The following is a 19222-nucleotide window of genomic DNA, read 5'->3' on the forward strand; positions in this document are numbered from 1 at the left end:
TAGTATAGTGTAAATATTTTTTTTGGTAAATTGTTAAAAATATAACATTTGACAAATTATTTAAATTAAAAGTATAATGAATTTTTTTAATTTATGGAATGTGAATATGTTTTTAATTTTTTCAATTTAAAAAGAATCTTTTTTTTTTTTTTTTGCTAAATTTAAATTTGAAGAAGAAATTAAAAAAGAAAAAAAAAAGAGGAGGAAAAAGAAAAAGAAAAAAAAAAGAAAAAAGAGAGAGAGGGGAGAAAAAACTCATTAATGCTTACCGTAAACCCTCGTCCTCAAATCTCAACCCACTTTAACCTAAATTGTCGATCCTTTGCTCTCTGTTTCGCATTTCCATTTCGATTCATTCCAATGGTGGGTACCCTCTCGTTTGCTCTTACTTCTGGATACGCTCTTTTACTTTCCTGAGTATTTGTTGGTTTTTTTTTTTTTTTTTGTGTGAATTTTGTAGGCTTTGCCCGACCAAAAGACTGTTGATTATCCGAGTTTCAAGCTTGTGATTGTTGGTGATGGTGGAACTGGTATGTTCTTTTCCCTCAGTTTGCCTTGGAAATAGCTGTATAATATCTTATGGTGATACCAATATATCATGGTCTTTGCTAGCTAGTAGTTCTAGTTTGAGCTTAAAGAGATAAGAAGAAAACTTAAAACTTTAGAAAACTTGAAACTGTATCAATGGCGTATAATTTTAACAAAAAACGGATGGGGAATACGATTCCTGTTCCAAAAGGAAACTTGTCCATGATTTATTGTGCTTTTAAATTTTTGTTTAATTGTATTCATGATTGATTGTTTTAATATATTATAAATCCACTTGAACTTCTTTATCTTTTTGGCTGAGGTCATTTGAACATGAAGATTTCTCCCTTTCGTCATTGTTTGTTTGGTTCACTATTAAAACTTGAAAATTCATGACATTGTTTTGCAGTTGAGGTCTGGACTTCTTTATATCCATATGAATCTGTAGGGCTATGATATAACGGTAGTAAGAAAGGAAGAAAGAAACAAAAAGAGATTCATGAATTAGAATATTGGGTTTTGTAAATCAAGTTAGATGTTTGGTGTGTTTGGATTAACTTTCTAACTGTCTAAATAAGTGTTTATAAGTGCAAAAAATATGTTTATAAACACTTAGAAAGTCAATCCAAACAGGCATGTTAGATTGTTTTTATTGCTTCATTTTGAATGATCTTTCTCTGTCAAGATGGATTCATATGATACTTGAAATTAAAAGTATAGCTGAATTGGTTACGTTTTTGTTGCTCAGGAAAAACAACTTTTGTGAAAAGACATCTCACTGGGGAGTTCGAAAAGAAATACGAACGTAAGAAATATTGCAAATTTTCTCCATTGTGTGGTTTATCCCTTGTTATGGATTTAGTTAAAATGAACAAACACCTTATAATTGTGAATTTGTTCTGTTTCTTTGAACTTTTAGCAACCATTGGCGTGGAGGTGCACCCATTGGACTTCTTTACAAATTGTGGAAAAATTAGATTTTACTGTTGGGACACTGCTGGGCAGGAGAAATTTGGTGGTTTACGTGATGGCTACTAGTAAGTTAAAGAATTAGACAATTTATTCTTTCGGATGTGTTTCTATCCTTACAAACTCCTCTGTTTCCCATTAAATACTCTATTGCACTATTTCCTCTTACCTGTACGGAGTCTGTTTCAATTATCATTTTCCCTCATAAGTTGGCCTTTACATTTTACTCCGAACAGTATTGTTGAAATTTCAATATTCTCTAGCACATTTGGTTTGTTAGATTGTTTTATCTTTACCGTACTTATGGGACCTGCTTTGAGAGTTTTGTTATGTTGTGATTTTTTTTTTCGTGATGGACTTTCATTTCTGTTCTGATTTCGATTATCCTAGCGCTGAAATTGCTCATTTTGTGTTTTTAATGATTGTTGCAGCATCCACGGGCAATGTGCAATCATCATGTTTGACGTTACTGCCAGATTGACATATAAAAATGTTCCCACGTGGCACCGTGATCTTTGCAGGTAATTTATCATTTGTTGTAAGAACAATTGTTTATGAATGTGTTCTTGTATCGTCAGTGCATTATTCTTGAAGTTGCTTAACATTTGATAACTTAATAACTCTCAGGGTGTGTGAGAATATTCCAATTGTTCTTTGTGGAAACAAGGTGGACGTGAAAAACAGGCAGGTTAAGGCCAAGCAAGTTACATTCCACAGGAAGAAGAACCTTCAATACTATGAAATATCTGCAAAGAGTAACTACAACTTTGAAAAACCATTCCTTTACTTGGCCAGGAAATTAGCTGGGTAAATCCATTTCCCGGTTTACTTTGTATTACATTTTTCTTTAATGTGGGAACTTTCATGACAATGGACTTCCTTTTGTTATGGCGATTCAGGGATGCAAACATTCATTTTGTCGAGTCTCCTGCCCTTGCTCCTCCAGAAGTACACATTGACTTGGCTGCCCAGCAACAGTGAGACTTTTGAATCCTAAGTCATTACTAATGAAACCATCCTCATTCTTATCTATATGTTGCTTATTTCTGCAGGCATGAAGCTGAATTAGCAGCAGCAGCAAGTCAACCTCTTCCAGATGACGACGACGATGCTTTTGAGTAGAAATGGTCGACCATATGGTGATGATGCTGTTTGCTTATCTATTTCCTACTGTTGCCCTCTGAGTAAGATACTCTCTCCTTGCTAGGATGATTAATAGAAAGGAATAGGTGGGCGGGGTGTGGCTGAGGATTGAAACTTGAATTATGAAAATGTTGGTTTTCCCCTGGGATGAATGAAAATTGTGGTGTAGATGGATCGTTTCTGTTGGTGACATTCTCTATCGATTAATAGAGAGCCATATGGCCTCTGATAAAAGTTCGTTATGAAGAAATTTCTCTATCGAATGTTCCACTTATTGATTTATGTGCTCATTTTCCCCTTTTAGGGTTATCTTTTGGTGTCATTTTGGAGTCTAATGAGAGGCAAAGAGATTCGAAACACAGATTTTATTGTTATTAACACACGTATATTAATTGTGCTATCCTCTCTTCGGCATACGTTTATTTAGGTGCATGGTTGATGAATACATATCATTACATTTATTTTATAATAGCACAATGACATCATAAAATAGATATCTTCGTACATGTCAAATTCATTTTCGACCTTGAATCTGATAGGTTCTCAAAATCCCATCATAACATCGTTTCTTGTTTCATTAATATTTCTTAACTTAAAAATTCCATTAATACCTTTCCAGTCTAAATTTTCAGCAAAATTTACCAGTCTCCTTTTAAAGTATGTTATATTGTTTTCATATTAACTTTCTACCTTTCATTTTTGAAAATTTCTTCACTTAGTTTGAGGAAACTTGAAAGATTGCCAAAAATGAGTGTAAAGATCTTTGAGATGGATTTTAAATTTAAAAACTTTTGAGACCATTGAAGTTATGAAAAGTTAAAACTGCCCCTTAGTGTAAAAGTCCTAAATTTCAACTTCTCATCTCTCTTGCTCTTCTTCACCTCATGTCTAGCCCTTCTCTGGTGCCTTTGGTTCCAATACCCTTGACTGTTGTGATTTTTACGACGTACGGTTGCTACGACGAACAACAGCTAAAACTTCAAGAGCATCTACAATTTTGAACTAGGGTATTCAAAGGGAGTAAATTTCTACTTTTAGAATAGCGATTGCATTTTGGTGGTGATGGCAGTGGCTTAACTAAACAGTTGATTGTTTTTGGTTGACTAATCCTCCATTAATAGTAAAAGTAGACTTGGAATTGAGAAATTGGTGAATGTAGTATACCTTTTTTTTCCAACTTCAAATTAATTCTATACTTATTTTAGATATTTAGGGTGTTTTTACCCCTGTTTTATTGAATTTTTTAGTTGTTTTATATACAAATTTCTCGTAAATATCTCGTAAATATCTCGCAACTTCAAAACTTGAAATAATCAACTTCAAATCAACGTTGTACTTGTTTTAGGTGATCTAAAATGATTTTATATATGTTTTATGAAGTTTTTAGCTACTGTTTTTATCTCATAGACATATTGCAAATATCTCTCAAATTCAAAAGTTGTAATATACATCTCCAAACCAATTTTATACAAGTCTTTAGGTGATTTAGAATGCGTTTTGATTATTTACGCAGAAAAATGTTTTTTTAAAAACTGTTTTTAATGTATACATTTTCTTTTAAACACTTTCTTTAAAATGAGTTTAAAATTTAAATATTTACATGTTTTGTTAGATTTTTCATAAGAAAAATTTTATGAATATAACAAAACTGTAAACTATTTACGGCCTGTATAACAAGCTCATTAAGACAAATTATTTTTTTAGAATTCCTTATTTGCCCTCACTCTTTTATAACAATATTTCAAATCTGATAGTTCTTCTCTTCCCGATTTTTTCACGATCGTCGTTTTCGAGTTATTCATCTCGTCTTTTATATATCTTTCATCTTGGTCATTCTTTGCCTTTTTCGTAATTTTCGACAACATTCGCTCTCATATTCATCATCTTCGATAACACCATTTCTTTTCTTGTCATCTTGGACAATCAAGATTGTCTATATTACTCTGTTAATATTGTCTCAGTGATTTTGGTTTCGGTGAATATTCTAAATGTTGTTTTTTGTTTGAGTTATTTAGTTGATTATAAAATTTCGTTCAAAATTATATATTTTAGCGTCAAGATAGAATGTTTAGAATTTGTAGGTATTAATGTAAAACATCATATTTTGATGAAGATCATTGAAGATTTTGATGATTGTTTACGTCGAACTAAAAATTTATATTTCAGTATGAATGTCGTTTTTGTTTTTTTGTTGTTTGTAAGAATTTAAAGTTTTTTTTTTCGTTTAAAACTTTTAAGAATCACTCTAAGAATTGTGTATTTCATTATGAAGATCGATAGTTTGAAGTTTTTCACGATAATTTTCATTGAATTACTTAATCATTTACCTCTATCAACATCATCGTTTATCAATTTAGAGATCATTGTTTTGGTATATGAATACGGTCGCTCATCTTTATGAACACAAAAATTTTCAATATTTTGTATGATCAGCGTCTTTAAACGATCGTGTATCTAAGTCAATACGATGGTTTAAACGATAAGCGTCTTTAAATTATCGTTTAGTTTATTCTATACGATGGTTTAATTTATTTTATACGACCGTTGTTAAATGATCATTTAGTATTTATTATCTTTTTTACATGATCGTTTATTTATTTTTTGCATTGTTTAATACATTTTATTCTCTTATTATGTGATAGATATTTATCTAATTCTTCCTTTCACCATTAAATATTTAATATATAATTATATTTTCTTTTTTTTTTTAGATTAGAATGTAGAGTACGAGGATATAGATTCAACCTTTTTGTATGCGAGACAGATCGTGATAGATCGAGACAGTTCTGTTGAAGTAGTTACGAAGATATAAATGATTGACGAGAAAGATGATGGACGAAAAAGTAGTGAAGAAGATAAAAGATTATAAAGAAGATAAAAAGTTTGAGCAAGTTCTTTCAGCTTTTTATAGTTTCTTGATTTTGATGATATTTTTGTCATTATGAATTATTGGAGCTAGTTTCTCTAAATGATCGTTCAGGTTTTTTTTTTTTTTGTAATTACCGGAAACTGTTGTACAAACAAAACTGTAAAGGACAAAGAAGCCACTAAACTTTGCTCAGGTTGATTGTGGCTCCTTCTTGCGTCGCCGCTTTAAATAAATTGCCTCACTCACGGCTAAAGTCGCTTTCGAACCTACCCTGTTGTGCTGCCTCATCATCATCGTTAGTAAAAATCACCTATGGCGTGAGAGAATATGAGAATCACGAAGATGGAGGAAACAGGAGAAAAGGGACCAACATCTTAGAGTTTCTTTTTACCAGGGGTAATTTGAATATGTCACTACCTCACTTGTCTTAGAACTTTTTATTTAAAAAAAAAAAAGAAAATTAAAACTAACTCCCAAAATCATATTCTATTTTCAGTACTTTTCAATCATACGAGACTTGTAGATGTGATAAATAGAACTAATTCAATCATGTTTGAGAATTTTCTTTATTTTAAGTGAAACCCCCACAATAGTAATATGAATAACCTTGATTAAACAAATAATTATACAACTCCAAGAAAACTAAATAGATTTTAGCTTGGAAAGATTGATCAAAGATCAAGAAGGAAGGAGAATTTGTTCCTAACTTTAAGATTTCGAACTCTACATAATCTAGTTGATCAAACTAGATTGAAAGTTCTAAACATGCATTTTAACACGAGAATTCAAAGAAAAGCATAAAGCTCGAAAGATAACACTATGATAAATATTAATTAAGAACGTTATATAAATGGACACAACATTTAATTTTATACCATTTCAACTTATAGTGAATGAAAATACATAACATTAAATAAGTCAAACTTGAAACAACCAGGTCAATGTTTCAGAAAGAAAATCCATGAACAAAAAGCAGAAGCTAGCAGGATAAGCTGAAAGCAGATAAAGTCTCACACGATTGGAGTGGCACAGGCCAGAACTTACGAACTACTAGAAAATTGGCAGCACCCCCCACGTAGCGATCCGAAGGCTCGAAGAGTCTAGGTTGCTATCTCTCTTGACCGACCTTGAAACTGGTTCCATGTTTTTACTCAACAATACCTTTAAAGATGTGAAAGAATCTGAATTTCTAGATTTATTATGATCTTTAAATGTTCAAGTGACTCTTGAAGTTCCTAACTAGTCGTTAAGGCTGAAATTTAGTTTGTAAACAAGCATTTAATCCATCTTGAAGTCTTTTAGCTCTAACTTTTGTCGTCATTGAACCTTCGTCATTGAACCTTGAGGCATAATGATTACCTCTTAATTGGTTTGACAGGTTTGACTTAGAAAGTTGTCCCATGAATTTCTAACATGTGCTTCATTTGAGTTAGGTCGAGTTTGGTAAGATTCATTTTCTTTATTTGAGTTGATATGAGCTTGTTGAACCTCATTTTCTACTTTGTTGTTCAACATCTTATAAAGATACCACAAATTATTCTTGGGGATTTGGTTCACTTTACAAGGTTACTTATTCAAAAGTTTGGTAGGTGATTTTTTAACAAAGGATTTGTTTGTGTGCCAAGAAAGATTAAAAGATAATTGAATTATATAGCACGATAATAATTACGTATATAACGAAGTTTTTAAGAAGTTGCAAATGTAGTAGAAAAGTCAACTAGTGATATGCTTTATCACCGATATCTACCTATACTTTTAAAAGTATGATCGCTGTTTCTAAAATAAGTTTAGAGAAAGTGAATGTCTAGTGACTGATGAGTAAACAACACTAACAATTATCTGCTGGTTTCTAAATTAGTCTTTATTACTTTAATTAAATTATGATCTAACATTTTAAAATTATTAATTTTAAAGAAAACGTCCCATTCAATCTTTTGAACATTTTGATATTTTTTTTTTTTATGTGAATAGTCAAAAAGGAATTATAAAAAAGAGCACGACACCTAAGATAGATTATCTGGTCTCACATATCTATCTCTCTCCTATCTTAACCACCACCTTTCCCTCTCAATGTCTTTTATCTCTCAAATGGATATCTCATTCAATAAGCTACAACAACAGTTTCCCTAAATTGGGTTACAATAAGAATAGAAACCTAGAACTACTGGATTTTGTAGATTTTATGGACATCTAGCTCTAAGCTCAACTCAAAATCAAATGAAATAATCCAAATTAACTAAATTGAAACATACATGGCTCATCAACTAACAAATAACAACTTTATTATTACATATGTTTTTCAAAACACCAATCTATTTTGACGTTGGTTTGATATGTTAAGATTCCTTCCCCATAAAAACACAAGTGCACACATTTGATTAGAAGACGATTATGATATTTAATGCGACACCAAACAATAAAAAATACTGAACCATCATTTTCATCGCTCATATTTAATAAGATTTTGGATCTATTAGCTTTTGCTTTAATTATACCCATATAACCCACAAAAAAAACCCACTAATCATCCTACTTTATCTCAACGTCAAACATAAACCGAGTTCCTAAAGTTTTGATTACCTAAGTTTCTTCATCAAGCATTCAACACCTCACTAAACCCATTTTTCTGGAACAAATGATAACCCTAGAGAAGAAACAAGGGAACAATGAACACAAATCAAATAGTGCAACACTCTCATTAGAAAATTTTCTGCATGATGAACTTTCAACAAAGGCCATGTGGCTCTATTATAATCGATAGAGAATCTCACCAACAGAAAAAACCCACCATCTACATTCACAACAAATTTCTTTTATCCAGGAGGAAGAAAACTAACGTTCTCAAAATTCAAGTTTCAATCCTCACCCATACCCTGCGCACTATTCCCTTCTAATAATCCTAGCAAGGAGAAAAAAGATCTCACTTAAAATAGATACGCAGAGGGCAACATCACCAGTTGATCGACCAGTTTTAGTCAAAAGCATCGTCATCATCATCAGGAAGAGGTTGACTGGCAGCTGCTACCAATTCAGCTTCATGCCTGCAGAAAATAAACATATAGATATGGGTTACTCCAAAGAATGCGAATGGTTTCATTAGTAATGACTTAGGATCCAAAAATCTCACTGTTGCTGGGCAGCCAAGTCAATGTGTACTTCTGGAGGAGCAAGGGCAGGAGACTCAACAAAATGAATGTTTGCATCCCTGAATCGCCATAACAAAAGGAAATCCATTGTCATGAAAGTTCCCACATTAAAGAAAAATGTAATACAAAGTGAACCGGGAAATGGATTTACCCAGCTAATTTCCTGGCCAAGTAGAGGAATGGTTTTTCAAAATTGTAGTTACTCTTTGCAGATATTTCATAGTACTGTAGGTTCTTCTTCCTGTGGAATGTGACTTGCTTGGCCTTAACCTGCCTGTTTTTCACATCTACCTTGTTTCCACAAAGAACAATTGGAATATTCTCACACACCCTGCAGGTTAATAAGTCATCAGATGGCAGGCAGCTTGAAGAAGAGTGCCCTGACGTTGAAACAATTCAGTTTCCTACAGACAAAAGTTAGATTACCTGCAAAGATCACGATGCCATGTAGGAACATTTTTGTATGTCAATCTAGCAGTAACATCAAACATGATGATTGCACATTGCCCATGGATGCTGCAATCATGAATTAAGACACCAAATAAGGAACTTCATCAGAGGAGGAAATTGAAATCAGAAAAGTAATTAACAGAAATGAAGGACCACCGGAAAAAATACTATCAAGGCATAACAAGATTGTAAAGATAAAATAATCTATCAGATCAAATAAATGTACAAAAAGAAAAATATAAAACTTAACATTGTTGCAAGAGGGAAACAAGCTGCCTACAGAAACGAGGAAAATGTGCTAGTGAAACAACAAAGTACAACTGGGAATATTTAAACTTGGGAGCATATAACATACGAAAGAATAGAAGAGACCCAATTTATTAACTTACTAGTAGCCATCCCGTAAACCACCGAACTTCTCCTGCCCAGCAGTGTCCCAGCAGTAAAACCTAATTTTTCCACAGTTTGTGAAGAAGTCCAAAGGGTGCACTTCCACGCCAATGGTTGCTAAGTTCATAAGAAACAACAGAAGGCCAAACCCATATTTATGAGTTGTTCATTAATTTTAACTAAAACCCTATCTCTAACAATGAATAAAAAAAAATTGGGGGGATAGCAACAATTCTTACGTTCATATTTCTTTTCGAACTCCCCTGTGAGATGTCTTTTCACAAATGTGGTTTTCCCTGAGCAAACATAACATACATGATTCAGTCATACTCGTAATTTGAAGCCTTGTTAAGTATAAGATGAATCCATCTCAACGAAGGAAGGGCCTTCAAACTGAAGCAAATCAAACAATTAAAATCTACCTGATGAACAAAATCTAATATTCTGAAAGTTCGAAATATTTCTTTCTTTATCTTTATCTTTTACTTTTCATTTTTTTTTTGTCGATACCGTTTCAAAATTCTCATTTACCAGGAAATCTCATGAGAACTTTCGAGTTTTTATACAACGAAGAATGACGAATTTCCTATTTAAATTATCTAAGCCAAAAACAGAAACAAAGTAACTGGATTATATTATACATGCTCTTTAAAGAAATAATCTAGAATACCCTTCGACTATCGGGTGCTATCAGAGGGATTAAAACCCTAATAGACCAGAGACAAGTTTTCTTCTCAGATAAAGAATCCAATGCCCCATCGATCTTTGTTAAAACCAACGGCATTAAAACATTTGAAAGTTTTAAGCTTCGTTCTTGACTCTCCAAATTGAAAAGAATACTACCAGTACCAGCCAGGAAGAAAAAGAACATACCAGTGCCACCATCACCAACAATGACAAGCTTGAAACTAGGATAATCAACAGTCTTCTGGTCCGGCAAAGCCTAGGAAAACGAAAAGGAAACAGAATAAAGAAAATAGTGAGAAAGAGTAAGGGGGTGAAGAAGAAGAGAGAGTAAAAAGAAAGAGAGAGGAATGATCACCATAGGATAGCGTCGAATTGAAAATGGAGTGGGAGATGAAGAAATCGGCGATAGATTTAGGTTAAAAATGGGGATTTGAGAGGTGAAGAGGAGGGTTTATAGAGAGTAAGCTGTAGTTGGCTTTCAAATGAAGCTATTTTTCTGACCGTTGGATCCGTAGTGGAATCACGCTCCATCGTTGTTTTTCTCTTTCGTGGAATTGGAATGTTCTGAGTTTTTTGAATTTTGAGCGCTGTTTTTACACTATTTTCTCTCTCACCCCCACCCCCCAAATATCAAAATAAATATAGATCTATATATGCTTACTAATCATAGCCACATATCATTTCATCTCGTCCTATATTGATTTTTCCTTACTCGTTCTAATTAATAAAATAAACATTATTTTGCATATTTGATAAATATTAAATTTCTATTATAGGATACTTATTTATCATGAAAGTTTGATACACTAAAATGAAATTAAGCATATGGTCATCAGAAAACAATTCTTTTATATTTTGGATATGCTCCTGCATTAGCAATATCGAGAAAAATATATATTTTGAAGAATATTATGTTCTTATTATTGAAAGCAATAAAAAAGAAACCGGCTTACGTGGAAACCTAAAAACCGGGAGAAAAACCACGATGTTTTTAGTTTTATTATTATTTTTTTTATTTTTCATACAAAAGATACAAGAGGGAATAAATAGAAAAAGTACAAAGAGATAAAAAAAAGGAAAAAATATTTAGGGTAAATCTTCCCAATGGGCTAAGCTCATTATTTCTAATAATTCTAACACTCTCCCTTAAGTTGGGACGTAAATATCAATGAGGCCTAACTTGCTAACACAAAAGTCGAAGTTTGGTCTGAGAAGCCCCTTGGTGAGGACATCAGCAACCTGTAGCCTCGAAGGGATGGAATGCATATGCTCCCACTGTCAAGAGTTTCTTTGATGAAATGCCGATCAATCTAAACATGTTTAGTTCTATCGTGTTGAACTAGGTTGTTAGCAATACTAATAGCAGCTTTATTATCACAAAAGAGCTTCAATAGTGTTTCACATTCCTGATGAAGATCAGACAGGACTTTCTGGAGCCAAATTTCCTCACATATTCCCAAACTCATAGCTCTATATTCGACCTCAATACTGCTCCTAACCACAACAATTTGCTTCTTACTCCTCCAAGTTACAAGATTGCCCCAAACAAAGGTACAATAATCGGAGGTAAACTTTTTGTCAACAACAGATCCTACCCAATCCGAGTCAGTATAGGCCTCAATGGTCTTTTTGTCTATCTTTCTAAACATCAACCCTTTACCAGGTGTTGTTTTTAAGTATCTCAGAATTCTTTTGACAGCTTCCATGTGTTCCTCATAAGGAGCCTGCATAAACTGGCTGACAGTACTCACAACAAAGGAAATAAAGACGAGTATGAGATAAGTAAATCAATTTACCCACAAGGCGTTGATATTGTTTTTTATCAACTGGAACTTGATCATCAAAGTTTCCTAATTTACAGTTGAATTCAATAGGAGTGTCAGCGGGACAACATCCCAACATACCTGTCTCGGTTAACAGATCAATGGTGTATTTTCTCTGAGACACGGAGATACCTTCTTTAGATCTGACCACTTCCATTCCAAGGAAATATTTCAGATTTTTCAAATCCTTGATTTCAAATTCATTACTCATTCTCTACTTAAGTTGACTGATTTCTACCTGATCATCTCCAGACAAAACGATGTCATCCACATAAACTATTAGAACTGCAATCTTCCCTGTCTCGGAAACTTTTGTAAATAAAGTGTGATTAGAGTGTCCCTTACTGTATCATTGGGACTTGACAAAAGTAGTGAATCTGTCAAACCATGCTTTGGGTGACTGTTTTAGACCATATAAGGATTTCTGAAGTTTACAAACCTGTTGACCAAACTGGGCTTCAAAACCAGGTAGAGGGCTCATGTAGACCTCCTCTACTAGATCTCCATTCAGAAAAGCATTTTTAACATCCAGCTGATATAGAGGCCAATCTTTGTTTACAACAACAGAAAAAAGGACTCTGACTGTATTCAACTTAGTAACAGGAGAAAAAGTTTCTAAATAATCAACACCATAGGTCTGAGTAAATCCTTTTGCAACTAACCTTACCTTGTGTCTGTCAAGTGTTCCATCCCACAGGCTTATGTCCATTGGGTAGAGCGCAGATCTCCCAAGTGTTATTCTTTTCAAGAGCTTTCATCTCTTCCATGACAACATTCTTCCATTCAGGGCACTCTAAAGCAATATGAATATTTTTCGGTATTGTGGTAGAGTCAAGGTTGGCAGTAAAAGTTCTGAACTGTGGTAAGAGATTCTCGTATGACATAATTAGATATGGAGTGTTTTGTACAAGACCTAGTACCTTTTCTCAGTGTAATAAGAAGATCAAGAGAAGGGTCATACTTGTTAAGTTTCCCTGTATGATCTTGTTTAGTTTCATTGTTATTGGTTTCTGTTCTAACCTTAGTCTCATCACCACTATTCTTTTCTTCCACATTTTCAAGAACAGCAACATCAGACCTGCCATTCTCATTCATTGTATTATTAGTGCAAGGTTCAGTAGGATTTTCCATACCTTGATCTCGAGGAGGTTTGGAGTCTTGGACTGGAGCCGGCGATTGACTGGTGGGGGACTCGACTTCCTTTCTAAGATTCCTCATATAATATGTTTTCCAAGGAACTTGGTTTGTGGGTAGGATTATAGGGTGAGGATCAATGTCAGACACGGTACTAAGAGTAGGTTCGATAAGTTCAAAGGTGCTGTTAGACTCTTCACTCACACTCTCCCTCTGAAGATGGCTAATGGAAAAATAGGATCGGTCCTCACAGAAAGTAACATCCATAGTGATAAAGTATTTTCTAGATGGCGGGTGAAAGCATTTATAACCACACTGGTGAAGGGGATACCCAACAAACACACAAGCCTGAGCCCGAAGGGTGAATTTGGTCTGATTAGGGCCAAAACTATGGATATAAGCAGTACACTCAAACACACGAAGAAGAACCTCTGAAACAAGACGAGTAGAGGGGTAGGACTCCTTAAGACATTCTAAGGGAGTTTGAAGGTGAAGAATACGAGAAGGCATTCTATTGGTAAATGAGCTGCTGTAAGAATAGCATCTCCCCACAGGTATGAAGGAGGGAAAGTGGAAAGCATAAGGGAAGGGCTACTTCCAGAGGGCGACAATTTTGTCGCTCGACCACTCCATTCTGTTGAGGAGTGTAGGCGCATGAGTTTTGGTGAACAATCCCTTTAGAGGCTAGAAATTCACTAAGGTTATGGTTTTGGAATTCCCGACCATTATCACTCCGAAGAATATCAATTTTTTTATGGAATTGTGTTTCAATGGTGTGGTAGAAGCTTTGAAAAATAGCGAAAACCTTAGATTTATCGGTGATAAGGTAGACCCAGGTAAGACGGGTATGATCATCAATGAAGGTTACAAATCACCTTTTCTCAGATAAGATGGTGACCTTGGAGGGACCCCAAACGTCAATATGGATAAGGGTGAACGGTTGTGTGGGTTTATATGATTGTGATGGAAAAGAAACACGATGTTGTTTTGCTCGAATGCACACATCACAAGATAACGAGGAGACATCTATTTTAATAAAGAGATGGGGAAACAAATATTTCATATACGTAAAGTTCAGGTGACCTAACAAAAAATGCCACAACATAAAATCATGTTCAGAGGTGCTGAAATAGGAAGACAGTAAACTAGTCGTAGAGATACTACTACCGGAGGTATCATCATTAAGGATGTAAAGTCCCCTGCTATGCCGGGCAGTGCCAATCGTCCTTCTCGAATTCAAGTCCTGAAAGCAAACAGACTCCGGTAAAAAAGTAGCTTTACAGTGCAGCTCACGGGTGATCTTACTGATAGATAACAAATTGTAAGAAAACTTAGGGACATGCAAAACATTCTGGAGGGAGAAACCGTCAAAGAGGACTATTTGTCCTTTCCCAGCAATCGGGGCTAAAGAGCCATCAGCTATCCAAATTTTCTCATTACCGGTACAGGGGGTATAAAAAACAAAGTGCTCCGAGAAACCTGTCAAGTGATCTGTGGCCCCCGAGTTTAAAATTCAGGAATTCGTCCTATCAACACTAATAAAGCCAAGGGACTAAGACATACCTGATTGAACAATGGCGCTTAGAGTAGGAGAGCTGTTTTGACTAGCAGTAGGGCTAATAGGCTTAGAGGTGCTGATAGTCTCCCTAATATCGATACGCTCTGAGTTCTGTTGGTCGTTGGAGGAGCGCTTGTTACCTCTTAGGGGCCGACTGTGGAGTTTCCAACACTGATCCTTGGTATACCGTTGTTTCTTGCAGTGCTCACAAACGAGAATTGGTTTCTCATTATCATTGGTCAAGGATTGAGCACTAAAGGCAACAAAGTTAGTTATATAATTTGAAGACATGTGAGGAAGCGAAATTACCGGGTTCTTGGAATACATCGGTAGATCAGTCTGTGCCAAGGACTACTATCTTAAAAAACAGTTCTCCTGTAGGTTTGATTAATCCCGAGACCACGAACATATGGCTGTCCATAACCGGAGGGTGCCGATGACTCGCTTGCTTCAGTCCCTGATCAGTTATGGGGTTGATCAGCCTCGTTCCTATAGAAGAAAGGATGCAGTAAAGGGTCGACGGATAGATTTGCACTGCTGTACAGATTTGACAGTTTTGAAGGTTGCTGTCCGTCAACAATGGGTGGCACGTGCAGCGGCGGAGGAACAGAAGGATGAGATGATTGGACAGACGACGTCGCGTAGAAGCGGTTTGGATGGGCGGTGAGATTAATGGATGGACCCAGGTGCCCGACAGAGGTGGTGCGTGAAGTCGTTTCTGGCCGAAAGGTTGCACGGACGGCGACGAGGGTTGGCCCATTGGATAGATCGGTGGCGTCTGAATCCGTTGGAGTAGTTTTTCCATGGTGGTGTCCACGGCGGTGGAGGCGGCGGTAGTGGCGGCGACGGCATCTGTTTTGGTCTAGGTGATTCTTAAAATTTTTTCTAAGGTTTCGTTGTTGCTTCGCTTTGATACCATATTGAAAGCAATAAACAAGAAACTAACTTACGTGGAAACCTAAGAACCGGGAGAAAAACCACGATGTTTATAGTTTTATTATTTTTTTGATTTTTCATACAATAGGTACAAGAGGGAATAAATAGAAAAGTACAAAGAGATAAAAAAAAAAAAGGAAAGAATATTTAGGGTAAATCTTCCCAATGGGCTAAGCCCACTAATTCTAATAATTCTAACACTTATCTTAATATCTTTTTATGATTGAAAGAGATGATGAGTTATTGATTAAAAAATCATAAACATCAGTCGACTAAAGAAACAACATTTTCCTCAAGTGAATGTTGTAAATTTTAGTAGTGATGAATGAAAGTAATTAATCTTGACTAGGAACAATCACATTCTAAATTTGACGATTGTTATAACTATAATAAAATAAAAAATGATTACTTTGCGTGGTTGGTTGTTATAATCATCCAAATCTCAAAAGAACCACATTAAACAATGATCATAGGAAATAAAAGTCCACAAAAAAAGAGAGAAAAAAAATGTAGAAGCAAATTTTGCATATCAAACTGATAATATATTTGACCCATCCAGTTATCTCTCATTTTTATATATATGCTAAGTTTTTTTTCCTGATTATAATTATTTTGTTTAATGAAGAAGCATGAATAATTTTCTTAGCTAAATAACTTAAAAATGAGCAATGAAGTTATGTGTCAAGCTGATAGTGCAACTACCGCACACAATACCGACAAGTAAAAATATTTTTCCAAATTAACAATGTTGGAAGCAAAAGCCAATACAATATCAGGTTCTGCAAACCTAATCGAAGGGTTTAGAAAAACAAAGGTTATCTACTTTATCTTCTGGATTATATTATACTCATATACGAGTAATTGAAACATATGCAACAATGAGTTTGAAGTTCATGAATTCAGACATATTTGCAATTTGGCACAATCGATTGTGTCTTCCAGAATCCATAATGATGAGAAGAATTATTGAAGAATCTTGAACCAGAAGATTCTTCAATCTAATGAATTATCATGTGATGTTCACTCTCAGGGCAAATTAATAATTAGACCATCACCAGCTAAAGTGGGAATCAAATCACCTATATTTTTTGAACGAATTCATGGTGATATTTATGGATCGATTAACTCATCAAGTTGACCACTTAAGTATTTTATGTTCTTAATAGACACATCCAGCAGATGGTCACATGTGTGTTTATTATCAAATCGAAATCTTGCATTTGCAAAATTACTTACTCAAATAATTAAGTTAAGGGCAGAGTGATGTGGATTCAATCAATAATTTATTACATGTACCTGAAGATACAAGAGGCTTTCATACTGCATGTTCAAAAGCTGGCAAATGCACAACGAGAAACCAAGAATTTTGAACTCAAATTCTTGTATAATATTAGTTCAGCAAGTCAAGAAGAGCATGGAGTCAAGATGGCACGGGAAAAGTTGTGTAAGAGTCAAGATGACACGTGAAACGAAAAAAGTGTGCAGAATTTGTGAAGAGGTAGCTATCCAACTTGCATCTCTTGGAATTTCGTGATGTCAAGGTTGTCAAACATTATCATTATGAGGGGCGGATTACATATCACATATTTAAGACAATTTAAAAACAATTCTATCTTTTAATTTTGAGAAATGGTTGCTCGTTTGATGTGTAATCAAGTTTTAAGTTCCTAGGTCTTATTTTCTACAATTTGCAATTAAGTGTATTTGAATGACTTTTGAGTTCCTTGGTTTATCCATGACCATTTGGCCTATAAAAAGGCTTGTAATGCTTATGAAATGGAACAGAATGAATACTAAAAAAAGCTTTTGCTTATTCAACCCCTTTGGTGTTGTCTTTTTCTATCAAATCTTGTCTTAGGTTTGACGTTCAATCGATTCATTGGATTAGTTTTGATCCATCTAATTCTGGAGTGAGTCGTCTTAGGATCTAGGAGAGACCATCATAGATTCTAAGTTTGATCTAAGAGTGATTCATCCTCTAACTAAACTCTTGGTTGGAATCATTCGGTAAGTTAGACTCATTTGTGTCCGTTTACAAGGATCCTAGAAGGACCTCTAGCTTTGTTAACTTAAAGCATATTGGGAGCTTATCACAGAGTTTCCTGATTATACAATTAAGAATATTCAACTTGATAATGTTTATGAATTTACATCCCCAACATTTGATAATTATTATATGTCTATTGGAATAAGTGTTGAACATCTTGTCATACACAAAATGGTTTAGCAGAATCATTTATAAAACGTTTGCAATTAATTGTTAGACCCTTGCATATGAGAGCTAAACTCCTTACATCTGTATGGGGACATCTTATTTTGCATGTTGCGTCACTTGTGCGTATTAGACTAGCAGCTGATTAAAGTATTCGTCATTACAATTAACATATGGTCATAAGCCAAATATTTCTCATTTGAGAATTTTTGGATGTGCAGTATATGTTACAATCGCTCTACCACAACGTACTAAGATGAGTCTTCAAAGGAGGCTAGGAATATATGTTGGATTTGACTCCCCTTCAATTATTAAATATCTTGAACCCCTAACGCGTGATATGTTTACCACACGATTTGCTGATTGTCATTTTAATGAGACAAATTTCCAACATTAGGGGGAGAAATTAAGAAGTTGGAAAGAGAAATTACATGGAACCTATCATTATTGTCTCATTTAGATCCTCGTACAGACCAATGTGAACTTAAAGTTCAAAAAAATAATTCATTTTCAAAATATAGCAAATCAGTTACTAGATGCATTTGTAAATGCAAAGAAAGTAACTAAATCACATATAACAGCTGCAAATATCCCATCAAAGATTGATATCCCTACACAGCATGTTATCGTTAATGAATTTGGAACACGCTAGAAGCGTGGTAGACCAATTAGTTCCAAAGATAAAAATCCTCGAAAAAGAAATCGAGTCCAATCAAAGATGTGGATGTTCTAGAAGAAATCTAAAATTTGACTTTTGACAAAAATGTCAAAGAAGATAAAACAATCGAGGATAATAATGAGATCTCGATAAACTATGTCATGACAAGAAAAAGATGGAAACGAACGAATGTAGTTGTTGACAACATTTTTTTTATATAATGTTGCTTTTGATATTATATCCGAAAACGAGTATTCTAAACCAAAATATGTTGAAGAATGTAGACAGGGAGAAGATTGGTTTTTATTGATAGAAACAATTGAGGCATAATTAAATTCACTTTCCAAACATCAAGTTTTTGGACTTGTAGTCTTGAAGAGCTTTCAAATGCAATAGATGATTTAAAGAAAGAATTCAAGATGAAAGATATCGAAAAAATAAAATTTTGTCTTGACTTACAAATCAAGCATTTGAAAAATGGGATATTTATTCATTAATCAACTTATAGGAGTATAAGAATAACCCGGGTAACCCGATAACTCGGATTACTCAACCGATAATATATATATTTATTTATTTATTTTAATAAATATAAGTAATTAGGTTAAGTTTTTATTTTTCTAACTTTGCACCGCTCTCTTCAGTCTTTTTCGTCTTTTTCAGTCGATTCGCCTTCTCCTCATTTTCTCTATTCTCCGTTCTCCTTGTCTTTGTCTTCT

The 19222-nt window shown here is 34.4% G+C and overlaps 2 protein-coding genes across 2 annotated transcripts; one reads left to right on the forward strand and one right to left on the reverse strand.

The window, feature by feature from the left end:
* The first annotated feature begins 168 nt into the window (after positions 1-168).
* On the forward strand, positions 169-2914 carry LOC103502728 (GTP-binding nuclear protein Ran-3-like). The gene is made up of 8 exons (XM_008466779.3): positions 169-363; positions 461-530; positions 1277-1333; positions 1448-1565; positions 1929-2018; positions 2125-2304; positions 2397-2474; positions 2550-2914. The coding sequence occupies exons 1-8, from the start codon at positions 262-264 to the stop codon at positions 2617-2619; spliced, it is 765 nt and encodes a 254-aa protein (XP_008465001.1). The 5' UTR covers positions 169-261; the 3' UTR covers positions 2620-2914.
* A 5262-nt stretch (positions 2915-8176) lies between these two features.
* Positions 8177-10789, reverse strand: LOC103502727 (GTP-binding nuclear protein Ran-3-like). Its single transcript, XM_008466778.3, has 8 exons — positions 10538-10789; positions 10369-10438; positions 9735-9791; positions 9495-9612; positions 9082-9171; positions 8807-8986; positions 8637-8714; positions 8177-8550 (listed from the first exon to the last, which is right to left on the reverse strand). Exons 1-8 carry the CDS (start codon positions 10538-10540, stop codon positions 8481-8483), a joined length of 666 nt encoding a protein of 221 aa, XP_008465000.1. The 5' UTR covers positions 10541-10789; the 3' UTR covers positions 8177-8480.
* Positions 10790-19222: the final 8433 nt, after the last annotated feature.

Source organism: Cucumis melo, chromosome 2, assembly GCF_025177605.1.
Source record: "Cucumis melo cultivar AY chromosome 2, USDA_Cmelo_AY_1.0, whole genome shotgun sequence".
Classification (NCBI taxonomy): Eukaryota; Viridiplantae; Streptophyta; class Magnoliopsida; order Cucurbitales; family Cucurbitaceae; genus Cucumis; species Cucumis melo.